Source organism: Heteronotia binoei, chromosome 13 (assembly GCF_032191835.1).
Source record: "Heteronotia binoei isolate CCM8104 ecotype False Entrance Well chromosome 13, APGP_CSIRO_Hbin_v1, whole genome shotgun sequence".
NCBI lineage: Eukaryota > Metazoa > Chordata > Lepidosauria > Squamata > Gekkonidae > Heteronotia > Heteronotia binoei.
In genome coordinates, this window is record NC_083235.1 from 7707478 (window position 1) to 7722592 (window position 15115).

Here is a 15115-nt window from a genome sequence, read left to right on the forward strand (position 1 = left end):
TTGGAGGTTTTTCAACAGAGGCTAGATGGCCATCTGACAGCAATGAGGACCCTGTGAATTTAGGGGGAGGTTTGTGAGTGTCCTGCATTGTGCAGGAGGTTGGACTAGATGACCCTGGAGGCTCCTTCCAACGCTATGATACTATGATTCTAATTCATCATCCCAGGGGTGACCAAACTTACTTACTTAAGAGTCACACAGAATAAATGTCAGATGTTTGAGAGCTGCAAGACATGAATGTCAGATGTTTGAGAGCCGCAAAATGGAAGGAGGGAGGGAGGAAGAAAGGAACAGGCTTCCTTGGGAGGTGGTGGGCTCTCCTTCCTCGGAGGTTTTTAAACAGAGGCTAGGTGGCCCTCTGACAGCAATGAAGATCCTGTGAATTTAGGGGGAGGTGTTTGTAAGTTTAGAGCGGTTCCTCAGTGGAGCAGGCTTCCTCCTTGGGAGGTGGTGGGCTCTCCTTCCTTTGAGGTTTTTAAACAGAGGCTAGATGGCCATCTCACAGCCATGAAGATCCTGTGAATTTAGGGGGAAGTTATCAAAGATTTCAGGTTTTCATGGCTGGCAACATCATTAGGGTTTGTAGAATCTTTCGGGCTCAAGTGCCGTGTTCTACTGGAGAAAGTTTTTCTTCCAGCTGAAAAAGTTTTTCTTCCAGCTAAGAACAAAACGTCTGAAAGAAAAACTTTCTCCAGTAGAACACGGCACTTGAGCCCGAAAGATTCTACAAACCCTAATTAGGGGGAAGTGTTTGTGAGTTTAGAGCGCTTCCTCAGTGGAACAGGCTTCCTCGGGAGGTGGTGGGCTCTCCTTCCTTGGAGGTTTTTCAAGAGAGGCTAGATGGCCATCGGACAGCGATGAAGATCCTGTGAATTTAGGGGGAGGTCTTTGTGAGTTTCCTGCATTGTGCAGGGGGTTGGACTAGATGACCCGGAGGTCCCTTCCAATTCTGATTCTACGGAGGGAAGGAGAGGTGGAAAGAAAGCAACTTTTACTGTTCCGCTGGGCTTTTGGTTGACACAGCAGGCGTCCTATTCCAACTATTCCATCGGCTGGCCTTCCTTGTGACACCATGCTTTACAGCCTTGTGGTGGTGCTGAATCTTCTTAATAACACCATCGCTTCTTCTTGGGCCGAAAACGGCTGTATTTTGTGAAAGGTGCCCTCTCTGCCAGCGATGCGCCTCATTTCATCTTATTGTTATGCTTTTTATTGTATTTATTGTTTTAAATTTGAATCGCGGGGTTTTTTTTAATTGTTCCGTTTACGTTGTGATCCTCCCTGAGCCCGTTAGGGGAAAGGGCAGAATATAAGAATAGAATCTATGATCCTAAGCCTGCTAAATCAATAAATAAATAGAATGCTTTCTCCAAGGTGCCGGTTGGCTTGGCTTGGAGAAGGGCTTTAAAGAGACCAAGGCCTTCTGCAAGCTAATCAACGGGGCGGTGGGGGCTTCGAGAGCCACAAGATGTGTGAAAGAGTCACCGTTTGGCCACCCCTGCCAAGTTCTTTAAAACCAATGTGTTCTACCAGTTGGGATAGGCACTGGCAAGTGTAAAAGACTCACCTGTGTGGTGTAGTGCTTAAGTGTGCGGACTCTTATCTGGGAGAACCGGATTTCATTCCCCACTCCTCCACTTGAACCTGCTAGCATGGCCTTGGGTCAGCCATAGCTCTGGCAGAGGTTGTCCTTGAAAGGGCAGCTGCTGTGAGAGCCCTCTGCAGCCCCACCCACCTCACAGGGTGTCTGTTGTGGGGGAGGAAGGTAAAGGAGATTGTGAGCCACTCTGAGACTCTTTGGAGTGGAGGGCAGGATATAAATCCAATATCTTCATCTACCTCACAGGGTGCCTGTTGTGCGGGAGGAAGGGAAAGGAGATTGTGAGCCGCTCTGAGACTCTTCGGAGTGGAAGGCGGGATATAAATCCAATATCTTCATCTACCTCACAGGGTGTCTGTTGTGGGGGAGGAAGGGAAAGGAGATTGTGAGCCGCTCTGAGACTCTTTGGAGTGGAGGGCAGGATATAAATCCAATATCTTCATCTACCTCACAGGGTGCCTGTTGTGCGGGAGGAAGGGAAAGGAGATTGTGAGCCGCTCTGAGACTCTTCGGAGTGGAAGGCGGGATATAAATCCAATATCTTCATCTACCTCACAGGGTGCCTGTTGTGCGGGAGGAAGGGAAAGGAGATTGTGAGCCGCTCTGAGACTCTTCGGAGTGGAAGGCGGGATATAAATCCAATATCTTCATCTACCTCACAGGGTGTCTGTTGTGGGGGAGGAAGGGAAAGGAGATTATGAGCCGCTCTGACTCTTCGGAGTGGAGGGCGGGATATAAATCCAGTATCTTCATCTACCTCACAGAGTGTCTGTTGTGGGGGAGGAAGGTAAAGGAGATTGTGAGCCACTCTGAGACTCTTCGGAGTGGAGGGTGGGATATAAATCCAATATCTTCATCTACCTCACAGAGTGTCTGTTGTGGGGGAGGAAGGGAAAGGAGATTGTGAGCCGCTCTGACTCTTCGGAGTGGAGGGCGGGATATAAATCCAATATCTTCATCTACCTCACAGGGTGCCTGTTGTGGGGGAGGAAGGGAAAGGAGATTGTGAGCCGCTCTGAGACTCTTTGGAGTGGAGGGCGGGATATAAATCCAATATCTTCATCTACCTCACAGGGCATCTGTTGCGGGGGAGGAAGGGAAAGGAGATTGTGAGCCGCTGTGAGACTCTTTGGAGTGGAGGGCGGGATATAAATCCAATATCTTCATCTACCTCACAGGGCATCTGTTGCGGGGGAGGAAGGGAAAGGAGATTGTGAGCCGCTCTGAGACTCTTTGGAGTGGAGGGCGGGATATAAATCCAATATCTTCATCTACCTCACAGGGTGTCTGTTGTGGGGAGGAAGGGAAAGGAGATTGTGAGCCGCTCTGAGACTCTTCAGAGTGGAGGGCGGGATATAAATCCAATATCTTCATCTACCTCACAGGGTGTCTGTTGTGGGGAAGGAAGGGAAAGGAGATTGTGAGCCGCTCTGAGACTCTTCAGAGTGGAGGGCGGGATATAAATCCAATATCTTCATCTACCTCACAGGGTGTCTGTTGTGGGGGAGGAAGGGAAAGGAGATTGTGAGCCGCTCTGAGACTCTTTGGAGTGGAGGGCGGGATATAAATCCAATATCTTCATCTACCTCACAGGGCATCTGTTGCGGGGGAGGAAGGGAAAGGAAATTGTGAGCCGCTCTGAGACTCTTCGGAGTGGAGGGCGGGATATAAATCCAAGATCTTCTTCTTCTTCATGACACAAGTCAGGGAAATGATAAAAAGTAAAGAGGCTTCTTGGAAAAAATGGAAGGTCCAATGAATTGAACAAGAGGGACTGCAGGCTCTGGCAAAAGAGATGGCCGTCAATCATTAGGCATACAAAAAGGGGGTTTGAGGAGTGGGGTTACGAAAAGCATCGAGATCCGGAGCAGGAAACCAGCAGGAGAAGCAGTGGGGCCCTCTGGGCGACAAAGGAATTTTTAAAAAATGCTAAAGGAAGATGGGGAGATCACCGAGAAGCTGAATGGATTTTTTACTTCTGCGTTGGCTATGGAAAGTGTGGGGCGTGTACCCACGCCCCAGCCCCTATTTTCTGGCATGGATTTTTAAAGAACTGAGCCGAGTTGAGGCGAGAAGGGATGAAGTTCTAAACCTCCCGGGGAAATTCAAAACTGGTAGGTCTCCAGGTCCTGAATTCATACACCTGGGGGACATTTTGTAGAAAAAAATAGGTGTTGGAGCTCATCCAGGGATTGTTCTGCAGCTGCACCTCCTATTCAATGGACAAGGGAGATGGGGAGGAGGAGGGGGAACCCTCAGAAAAGTTCAGGAGCTGTGCTCCTGTGAATTCAAGGCCTACATATACCTGAGAGTTCTTAAGGAATTCAAACATGAGACAGTCAATCTACTACAGTCAAATTGGAGAGCCAGTTTGGTGTAGTGGTGAAGTGTGCGGACTCTTATCTGGGAGAACCGGGTTTGATTCCCCACTCCTCCACTTGCACCTGCTGGAATGGCCTTGGGTCAGTCATAGCTCTGGCAGAGGTTGTCCTTGAAAGGGCAGCTGCTGTGAGAGCCCTCTCCAGCCCCACCCACCTCACAGGGTGTCTGTTGTGGGGGGTGGGGAAGGTAAAGGAGATTGTGAGCTGCTCTGAGACTCTTCGGAGTGGAGGGCGGGATATAAATCCAATATCTTCATCTACCTCACAGGGTGCCTGTTGTGGGGGAGGAAGGTAAAGGAGATTGTGAGCCGCTCTAAGACTCTTCAGAGTGGAGGACGGGATATAAACCCAATATCTTCATCTACCTCACAGGGTGCCTGTTGTGGGGGAGGAAGGTAAAGGAGATTGTGAGCCGCTCTAAGACTCTTCAGAGTGGAGGACGGGATATAAACCCAATATCTTCATCTACCTCACAGGGTGCCTGTTGTGGGGGAGGAAGGTTAAGGAGATTGTGAGCCGCTCTGAGACTCTTCGGAGTGGAGGGCGGGATATAAATCCAATATCTTCATCTACCTCACAGGGTGCCTGTTGTGGGGGAGGAAGGTTAAGGAGATTGTGAGCCGCTCTGAGACTCTTCGGAGTGGAGGGCGGGATATAAATCCAGTATCTTCATCTACCTCACAGGGTGTCTGTTGTGGGGGGAGGAAGGGAAAGGAGATTGTGAGCCGCTCTGAGACTCTTCGGAGTGGAGGGCGGGATATAAATCCAATATCTTCATCTACCTCACAGGGTGTCTGTTGTGGGGGAGGAAGGTAAAGGAGATTGTGAGCCGCTCTAAGACTCTTCAGAGTGGAGGACGGGATATAAACCCAATATCTTCTTCTTCTTCTAACTTGTACAGGTACAGGTATTACGAAATTCAGCTGCTCTGTCGGAAGACTTCCGAGCAGTGTTCCCTCTTAGCTGAGTTAGGGTGAGCTAGCTCACAATTAGGGTGAGTTAGGGTGAGTTAGCTCACACATTTTTGTCTCAGCTCAGGAAAAATGGCCCTAATTTCTGCAGTAGTAGCTCACAACTTTACTGCCAATAGCTCCCAACTTTAATGCCAGCAGCTCACAAAGTAGAATTTTTGCTCACAAGACTCCACAGCTCAGAGGGAACATGGCTTCAGAGCAGCGGAAGTGGTGCCAATTTTTACAAAGGAATCCAGAGGGGAACCAGGAAATTACAGGCCAGTCAGCTTAACGTCTTCTGTCCCAGACAAATCAGTAGAAACTGTCAGGACTTTTTTTTTGTTTTGGTAGCAGGAGCTCCTTTGCATATTAGGCCACGCCCCCCTGCTGTAGCCAATCCTCCTGGAGCTGACAGTAGGCCCTGTACAAAGAGCCCAGTAAGCTCTTGGAGGATTGGCTACATTAGGGGTGTGTGGCCTAATATGCAAAGGAGCTCCTACAAAAAAAAGCCCTGGAAACTGTAATCAAAGATAGAATTGTTAGGCATTAGGCCAGGGGTGGGGAACCTTCGTCCCGAGGGCCGTATGCGGCCCTTGAGGTCACTTGGTGTGGCCCTCGGGGATTGCTGGGCCGAACCGAGCCATGTGGCAGCCTCCCTGGGGCCTGGCTGGCCAGTGAGGATCGTGGGGCCCAGCTGCGCTGTGCAGCAGCCTCCTCAGGGCCAGGCAGGGATCACAGGGCCGAGATGTACTGTGCGGCCGCCTCCCTGGGGCCTGGCTGGCCGGCCAGAATTGCTGCAGGGTCTGGAAAAGTTACTGCCACAGTTCAGTTTGCACTTGATTATCCCAGAGGGTGTGGCCTAATATGCTAATGAGTGTCTGACCTAATATGCTAATATTAGGGGATGTGGTCTAATATGTTACTGAGTTCCTGCTGGGCTTTTTTCTACAAAAATGCCCTGGACCCATGCATTTGACTAGGGCAGCGGGCTGTGTGTGCGTGCCAGATTAAGCTCTCCCCACATGACTTCAAATAGAAAAACAATTATTTGCATTCATTTTGCTGGCCTGAATCGTTCTCCCTCGGCGGAGCACTGTTTTTTAAGTTGATCATTTTTTATGGCCCGTGAATGATGTTATAAATATCCACATGGCCCTTGGCAGAAAAAAGGTTCCCCACCCCTGCATTAGGCACACAGTGAGACAAAGCTGCAGAGGGAAAATCAGCATCGCTTCTGCCTCATTAAGCTTTTGGAGTTCTTTCAGAAAGTGAACAAACACGTAGACAACCATGATCTGATAGACATAGGGTGTGCCTTTTTAAAAAACCAATTCATTGGACCCCACCATTGGACCCCACCCCCGCTCCCCAATCAATATTCCCAAATACCAATATCGGTTTTGTACTGGTATTCAGGTAAACATTAGGGAAACCCAAATTTATTTGGCTCCATTTTCCCCTATGGGGACTGTCCTCACAGAGCATAATGGAGAAGGGATTTAAACTTTAAATCCCCGCCGAGTAGACTTGCGGCGCCGCTGCGACGTAACTGTGACTCAACTCGGTAAGCATTTAAACTTTAAATCCTTGCTGGGTTGAGTTGCCGGGTTACACCACAGTGGCAGCGCAAGTCAACTCAGCAGGGATTTAAAGTTTAAATGCTTGCTGAGCTGAGTCACAGAATCGCGCTCAATCAAAGTTTAAACACTTGCTGAGCTGAGTCGCAGAGTTACACCACAGCGGCAGTGCTAGTCAACTCAGCAGGGATTTAAAGTTTAAATGCCTGCTGACTTCACTCACCGGTGCAACTGAATAAACACCCGAGTAAAAGCCTAATTTTATTCGGGGATTTTTCAAGTGGGACTATTTTAGTAGCCCGGCTGGATAAATACCCCCAAAATACTGATAAGATATTATTTTTCTATTTATTTGGCTTGGTATATTCCAGGGGTGGCCAGACTGTGGCTTTTTCACACATATTGTGTGGCTCTCGACACCCCCACTGCCCCATCAGCTGGCTTGGAGAAAGCATTTGGTCTCTTTAAATCACTTCTCCAAGCCAATCCATTTAAAGTTAAAGTTGTTTTCTTTCCACCTCGCCCCCCCATATCTCTTCCTTCCTTCCTCTCTCCCTCCAGCTCTCAAACATCTGACGTACATGTCTTGCAACTCTCAAACATCTGACATATATTCTGTGTGGCTCTTACGTTAAACAAGTTTGGCCACTCCTGTTCTAAACTGTACTCTGCACAATGCCTACCTTTTTAACTGTTTTAATTCTGCTTGGCTTGGAGAATGTTTTTAAAGTGGCTTTCCTTCTACCCCTCTCCTTCTCCCCATCTATTTGCCTGTCTGCCTGCCTCCCTTCTTCCTTCAAATATCTGACATTCATGTCTTGTGGCTCTCAAACATCTGATGTTTATTCTGTGTGGCTCTTCAAGTTAAGCAACTTTGGCCACCCCTGGTATATACCAAGTGTGCATCCCTACGTAAATGTCATATAGTTGGGCTTTCAAATAGCTTTTGACAAGGGACCTCACTAAAGACCCCTGAGTAAACCTAGCAGTCACAGGATAAGAGGATGGGTTCTCTTATGAACTAAAAACTGGTTAAATGACAGGAAGCAGAGAGTAGGAATCAATGGGCAGTTCTTACAACGGAGGGAAGCAAGCACTAGGGTCTCAAAAAGATTGGTACTAGGGCCGTGGCGCAGAGTGGTAAGGCTGCAGTACTGCAGTCCAAGCTCTGCTCACGACCTGAGTTCGATCCCAGCGGAAGCTGGGTTCAGGTAGCCGGCTCCAGGTTGACTCAGCCTTCCATCCTTCCGAGGTTGGTAAAAGGAGTACCCAGCTTGACTGGGGAAGGCAACAGCAAACCACCCCATAACAAAAAGTCTGCCAAGATAACATCGTAATGTGATGTCTTCTCATGGGTTGGTAATGACTCGGTGCTTGCACAAGGGACTGCCTTTACTATTTAATTTAGTTATAAATGATCTGGAACTAGGGCCAAGTAGTTTAGCGGGCAAATTTGCAGACAACAACATTTTTCAGGAGAGTGAAAACGGAGGCTTACCATGAAGACCTCCAAGAAGACCTCCACAAACCAGGTGAGTGGGTGACAATAAAATTCAGTGTTGGTTAAGTATAAGCGGGGGGGGGGGGAGGGCGGAATCTCCACTTCAAGTATAGGCTCATACAGGGCTTTTTTGGTAGCAGGAACTCTTTTGCATATTAGGCCACACACCCCTGATGTAGCCAATCCTCCTGGAGCTGACTGTAGCCCTGCAAGAAGAGCCCTGGAAGCTCTTGGAGGATTGGCTACATCTGGGGTATGTGGCCCAGGGCTTACTTTGAAGCAGGAACACTTTTGCATATTAGGCCGCACCCCCCCTGATGTAGCCAATCCTCCTGGAGCTTACAGTCGGCCCTGTCAGAAGAGCCCTGCAAGCTCTTGGAGGATTGGCTACATCAGGGGTGTGTGGCCTAATAGGCAAAGGAGTTCCTGCTACAAAAAAAGCCCTGGGCTCCTGGGGGTCTGAACTTAACTGACACTGAGAGGGAAAAGATCTTGGGGTCACTGTCGACAGCTCAATGAAAGTGCGCTGGAGTGGTGAAGAATAATAGAAGAAATGTCAGGGTGAAACGATACTATCAAAACATTTATTACAAGGGGAAAAAATTAGGTGATAGGAAAAACCTTGTGGCCTCTACTTCTAAGTAGTCTCAACTTCTAAGCAGTCTGTGATGAAAAATATGAGTGCGCACACAGGCACTTTAATATTCCAAAGCCTCTGCTTTTAAACAGGCTGCAATAAAAATCACAAGAGTGCACGCAGGCACTTAAAACATAACCTCTTTTTCCCAAACAGTCTGCACTAAAATGAATCCACACAGTCTGCAGAAAAATACAACAGAGTGCACACAGGCACTTTTTAAAGGTCTGCACATGACTCATCAACCAAAACCAGAAGAAAACAGTCTGTAATGAATTCTTTCATCCAGATTGCACGCGGGCACTTTATCAAAAGAATTATCCCACTTCACAGTCTTGCACGTTCAACCCACTATTGTTTCAATGAGGTGTTGGGATAAAGAAGAAGTTCATCCACATGAAGCCAGTTTCACGTTAGCCGGTGTCAAACGTATCGTTGCCTTTGTCAACACTGGTGGCTTTTAAGTGGAACCCCCAAATCCTGTCTCTTCCTCACAAGGCTCTAGAGCTCATCCTTTGTAAAGATGGAGTGGGTTCTCCTCTGGGGGCGGCATGGTAGGCATGGACGGGACACCACGTGTGACGTCCCTGACTCGACTGGTTTTGGGGCAAAACTTTATGCTCACCTTACAAGTGTTCTTTTAAAGTCCTGCAATTCATTAAGGAAATTTGCACCACACCTTTCTATTAAAATGCAGCACTTGCGCGTTTGTGTGTGTGGGGGGGGAGAGGTCTGCTCACCTCGCAAGTTCTTGATGAAGTCGTCCAGCTTCATCTTCCTCTCGGCCTTGACGCTGGGGCTGTACATGTCGGTGTTCAGAAGGATGATGGCGAAAGCCAAGATGAAGATGGTATCCGGGTTCCGGAACTGACGCACCAAGGGAGCGTTGCAGACACAGTAGCGCTGGCTGCAAGAGGAGAAGGGAAAGGGGCATCGGAGTGAATGGCCGGGGAGGGGAGCGAGGCGGGGAGCTCACGGTGAAAAACCAAACTAACAAAAAAAAAAACCAGGCCAAGACTTTTACTCTTATTTATGTTGGATATCTCCAGGGGTGGAATTCTAGCAGGAGCTCCTTTGCATTTTAGGCCACACCCCCTGATGTAGCCAATCCTTCAAGAGCTTACAAGGCTCTTTTTTGCCACTATATGATTGGTTAGGCATTAAATGAAAAATAGGGTATGAAATTAATATGTGGCTACAGGGTGTAAATATGATTGTATTGAGAGAAGAGGTTAATATTGTGTGTTGTAATAGCGAAGATATTCATTAGATATGTGCACTTCAGAGAAATGTATAAATGCAAGCTAAAGAAGTATAAGTCAATGCTCGAATGATATAAGAGATGAACGGAAAGAATAATGGTAAATGTCATAGAGTTTATGATATAATAGAGAAATATTAATGGAAAAAACGAAAGGAAAATGGAAATGGAAAGATACTTGCTCTTCTCTTCCAATCTCCTTTATCCCTTTCCCCAATGTGTTTCCCTTCTCCTTCCCCTTACTTGAAACTCAATAAAACCTTCTGAAGATTTTTAAAAGCCCAATAAGGCTCTTTTTTTGTAAGCTCTCGGAGGACTGGCTACATCAGAGGTGTGCGGCCTAATATGCAAAGCAGATCCTGCTAGAATTCCACCCCTGGATATCTTTATGCTTCCTCTTTGGAGTCCTGCCCAAGGTGGCTTATTAACAACTACAGTATGAAAATGAGCTGTTAAAAAAACAAGCCATTAAAACGCAAGCCCGTTGGACACAAGAAGCATGAAAATTATTGATAAAACAGAAGCAGGCTGTTAAAAAGCTTATAAGGATGTCAGAGAGGCCATGCTGGATCAGGCCAGTGACCCATCCAGTTTGATACTCGTGTCACACAGTGGCCCAAACCCAGGGGCCATCAGGAGGTCCACCAGTGGGGCCAGAACTCCAGAACCCCTCCCACTGCTCCCTGCCCCCCAGCACCAAGAAGACAGAGCATCACTGCCCCAGACATAGAAAAGCCATGTTGGATCAGGCCAATGGCCGATCCAGTCCAACACTCTTGTCACACAGTGGCCAAAACCCAGGTGCCATCAGGAGGTCCACCAGTGGGGCAAGAACTCCAGAAGCCCTCCACTGTTGCCCCCCCTAAGCATCGAGAATACAGAGCATCACTGCCCCGAACATAAGGACAGAAGAGAAGCCATGTTGGATCAGGCCAGTGGCCCCTCCAGTCCAACACTCTGTGTCACATAAGAACATAAGAGAAGCCCTGTTGGATCAGGCCAATGGCCCCTCCAGTCCAACACTCTGTGTCACAGAAGAACATAAGAGAAGCCATGTTGGATCAGGCCAATGGCCCCTCCAGTCCAACACTCTGTGTCACATAAGAACATAAGAGAAGCCATGTTGGATCAGGCCAGTGGCCCCTCCAGTCCAACACTCTGTGTCACATAAGAACATAAGAGAAGCCCTGTTGGATCAGGCCAATGGCCCCTCCAGTCCAACACTCTGTGTCACAGAAGAACATAAGAGAAGCCATGTTGGATCAGGCCAATGGCCCCTCCAGTCCAACACTCTGTGTCACAGAAGAACATAAGAGAAGCCATGTTGGATCAGGCCAATGGCCCCTCCAGTCCAACACTCTGTGTCACAGACGAACATAAGAGAAGCCCTGTTGGATCAGGCCAATGGCCCCTCCAGTCCAACACTCTGTGTCACAGACGAACATAAGAGAAGCCATGTTGGATCAGGCCAATGGCCCCTCCAGTCCAACACTCTGTGTCACAGACGAACATAAGAGAAGCCATGTTGGATCAGGCCAATGGCCGATCCAGTCCAACACTCTTGTCACACAGTGGCCAAAACCCAGGTGCCATCAGGAGGTCCACCAGTGGGGCAAGAACTCCAGAAGCCCTCCACTGTTGCCCCCCCTAAGCATCGAGAATACAGAGCATCACTGCCCCGAACATAAGGACAGAAGAGAAGCCATGTTGGATCAGGCCAGTGGCCCCTCCAGTCCAACACTCTGTGTCACATAAGAACATAAGAGAAGCCCTGTTGGATCAGGCCAATGGCCCCTCCAGTCCAACACTCTGTGTCACAGAAGAACATAAGAGAAGCCATGTTGGATCAGGCCAATGGCCCCTCCAGTCCAACACTCTGTGTCACATAAGAACATAAGAGAAGCCATGTTGGATCAGGCCAGTGGCCCCTCCAGTCCAACACTCTGTGTCACATAAGAACATAAGAGAAGCCCTGTTGGATCAGGCCAATGGCCCCTCCAGTCCAACACTCTGTGTCACAGAAGAACATAAGAGAAGCCATGTTGGATCAGGCCAATGGCCCCTCCAGTCCAACACTCTGTGTCACAGAAGAACATAAGAGAAGCCATGTTGGATCAGGCCAATGGCCCCTCCAGTCCAACACTCTGTGTCACAGACGAACATAAGAGAAGCCCTGTTGGATCAGGCCAATGGCCCCTCCAGTCCAACACTCTGTGTCACAGACGAACATAAGAGAAGCCATGTTGGATCAGGCCAGTGGCCCCTCCAGTCCAACACTCTTGTTACACAGTGGTCAAAACCCAGGGGCCATCAGGAGGTCCACCAGCAGGGCCAGAACTACAAAAGCCCTCCCATTCTTGCCCCCCCACCCAGCACCAAGAATACAGAGCATCACCGCCCTGGACATAAGAACACGACAAGCCATACTGGATCAGGCCAATGGCCCATCAGTCCAACACTATATGCCACACAGCGGCCAAAACCCAGGCGCCATCCCACCAGTGAGGTCAGAAGCCCTCCCACTGTTTCCCCCCAAGCACTAAAAATACAGAGCATCACTGCCTCAGACATAAGAATGTAAGAGAAGCCATGTTGGATCAGGCCAGTGTCCCATCCAGTCCAACATGCTGTGTCACACAGTGGCCAAATCCCAGGGGCCATCAGGAGGTCCACTAGCTGGGCTAGAAGTCTAGAAACCCTTCCACTGTTGCCCCCCAAGCACCAAAAATAGAAAGCATCACTGCCCTAGACATAAGAAAAGCCATGGTGAATCAGGCCAATGGCCCATCCAGTCCAACACTCTGTGTCACATAAGAACATAAGAGAAGCCATGTTGGATCAGGCCAGTGGCCCATCCAGTCCAACACTCTGTGTCACATAAGAACATAAGAGAAGCCATGTTGGATCAGGCCAATGGCCCATCCAGTCCAACACTCTGTGTCACATAAGAACATAAGAGAAGCCCTGCTGGATCAGGCCACTGGCCCCTCCAGTCCAACACTCTGTGTCACATAAGAACATAAGAGAAGCCATGTTGGATCAGGCCAATGGCCCATCCAGTCCAACACTCTGTGTCACATAAGAACGTAAGAGAAGCCCTGCTGGATCAGGCCACTGGCCCCTCCAGTCCAACACTCTGTGTCACATAAGAACATAAGAGAAGCCATGTTGGATCAGGCCAATGGCCCATCCAGTCCAACACTCTGTGTCACATAAGAGAAGCCATGTTGGATCAGGCCAATGGCCCATCCAATCCAGCACTCTGTGTCACATAAGAGAAGCCATGTTGGATCAGGCCAATGGCCCATCCAGTCCAACACTCTGTGTCACATAAGAGAAGCCATGTTGGATCAGGCCAATGGCCCATCCAATCCAACACTCTGTGTCACATAAGAGAAGCCATGTTGGATCAGGCCAATGGCCCATCCAGTCCAACACTCTATGTCACACAGTGGCCAAAACCCAGGGGTCATCAGGAGGTCCACCAACACAGGCAGAACTCCAGACACACTCCCACTTTTGACCCGCCCCCCCCCCCCCCAAGCACCAAGAATACAGAACATCTCTGCCCCAGACATAAAAACATAAGAGAAATTCCAATTGGTCTTCGGGTTCCAGTGGTCAGAAAATGGCAGTCTTGGAAGGTGGGTTCTAGGGTATTATACCACTCTGAGACTCCTCCCCTCCTCAGACCCCGCCCTCTTCCAGGCTCCACCCCCCAAAAACCTCCAGGTATTTCCCAACTCAGAGCCAGCAACCCTCAGGTGTTTGCAGTCCACGTTAATGCCATCTTGGGGTGTATCAACAGAGGCAGAACATCGAGATCACAAGATGTCTTAGTCTCGCTGCACACTGCATTGGTCGGGCCACGCTTGGAGTCTCGTGCACAGTTCTGGAGGCCTCCCTTCCAGACAACTAAGCGGCAATATATTGGTACACAAGAATATAAGATAAGGAGTGAGTACTGTATAGCAGGGGTGGCCGAGGGTAGCTCTCCAGACGTTTTTCGCCTACAATTCCCATCAGCCCCAGCCAGCATGGCCAATGGCTGGGGCTGATGGGAGTTGTGGGCAAAAAAACATCTGGAGAGCTACCCTCGGCCACCCCTGCTGTATAGTATACTGAATGAGATGGCGCAATGATAAGAAATGTGTATGTGTAAGCCAAAGTGAGAATTATAATGTTACAAGAGACAAAACAGAAGATACAAATTGTAAATGACATATAGATTGAGTTGTGACTGAACTGGATGGATACGTAACAAGAAAGAAAACGTAAGTAAGAGAGACATTTGTTCTCTTCCTCCAACCCTGATTTTCCTATCATTTCCTGCAGAAGCTTCCAAATGTATTATGGTTTTATATGTTTTATGGAATTGATTGTAAGCCGCCCTGAGTCCGCTTGCGGAGAGGGCGGGATATAAATGCAAAGTAATAAATAAATAATAAATACATTTCCCCCTTTCCTATACCTGAAATTTAATAAAACTTTTAATTTGGAACAGAAGGATGCGGGCAGAACGGAGCAGGTGCGGAACATAAGAACATAAGAGAAGCCATGTTGGATCAGGCCAACGGCCCATCAAGTCCAACACTCTGTGTCACACAGTGGCAAAAAATTTTATATACACACATACACTGTGGCTAATAGCCACTGATGGACCTGTGCTCCATATTTTTATCTAAACCCTTCTTGAAGGTGGCTATACTTGTGGCCGCCACCACCTCCTGTGGCAGTGAATTCCACATGTTAATCACCCTTTGGGTGAAGAAGTACTTCCTTTTATCCGTTTTAACCTTTCTGCTCAGCAATTTCATCGAATGCCCACGAGTTCTTGTATTGTGAGAAAGGGAGAAAAGTACTTCTTTCTCTACTTTCTCCATCCCATGCATTATCTTGTAAACCTCTATCATGTCACCCCGCAGTCGACGTTTCTCCAAGCTAAAGAGTCCCAAGCGTTTCAACCTTTCTTCATAGGGAAAGTGCTCCAGCCCTTTAATCATTCTAATTGCCCTTCTCTGGACTTTCTCCAATGCTATAATATCCTTTTTGAGGTGCGGCGACCAGAACTGCACACAGTACTCCAAATGAGACCGCACCATCGATTTATACAGGGGCATTATGATACTGGCTGATTTGTTTTCAATTCCCTTCCTAATAATTCCCAGCATGGCGTTGGCCTTTTTTATTGCAGACGCACACTGT

At 48.4% G+C, this 15115-nt stretch overlaps 1 protein-coding gene across 5 annotated transcripts in view; it reads right to left on the reverse strand.

Moving 5' to 3' along the window:
* The window catches only part of IQSEC2 (IQ motif and Sec7 domain ArfGEF 2), a 368004-nt gene that overhangs the window by 10207 nt on the left and 342682 nt on the right, over positions 1 to 15115 (reverse strand). For all 5 annotated transcript variants that reach the window (XM_060251903.1, XM_060251901.1, XM_060251902.1 and 2 more), the window contains one exon: positions 9390 to 9556. In XM_060251903.1, coding sequence (XP_060107886.1) covers positions 9390 to 9556 — 167 coding nt within the window. The remainder of the gene's footprint in view (positions 1 to 9389; positions 9557 to 15115) is intronic.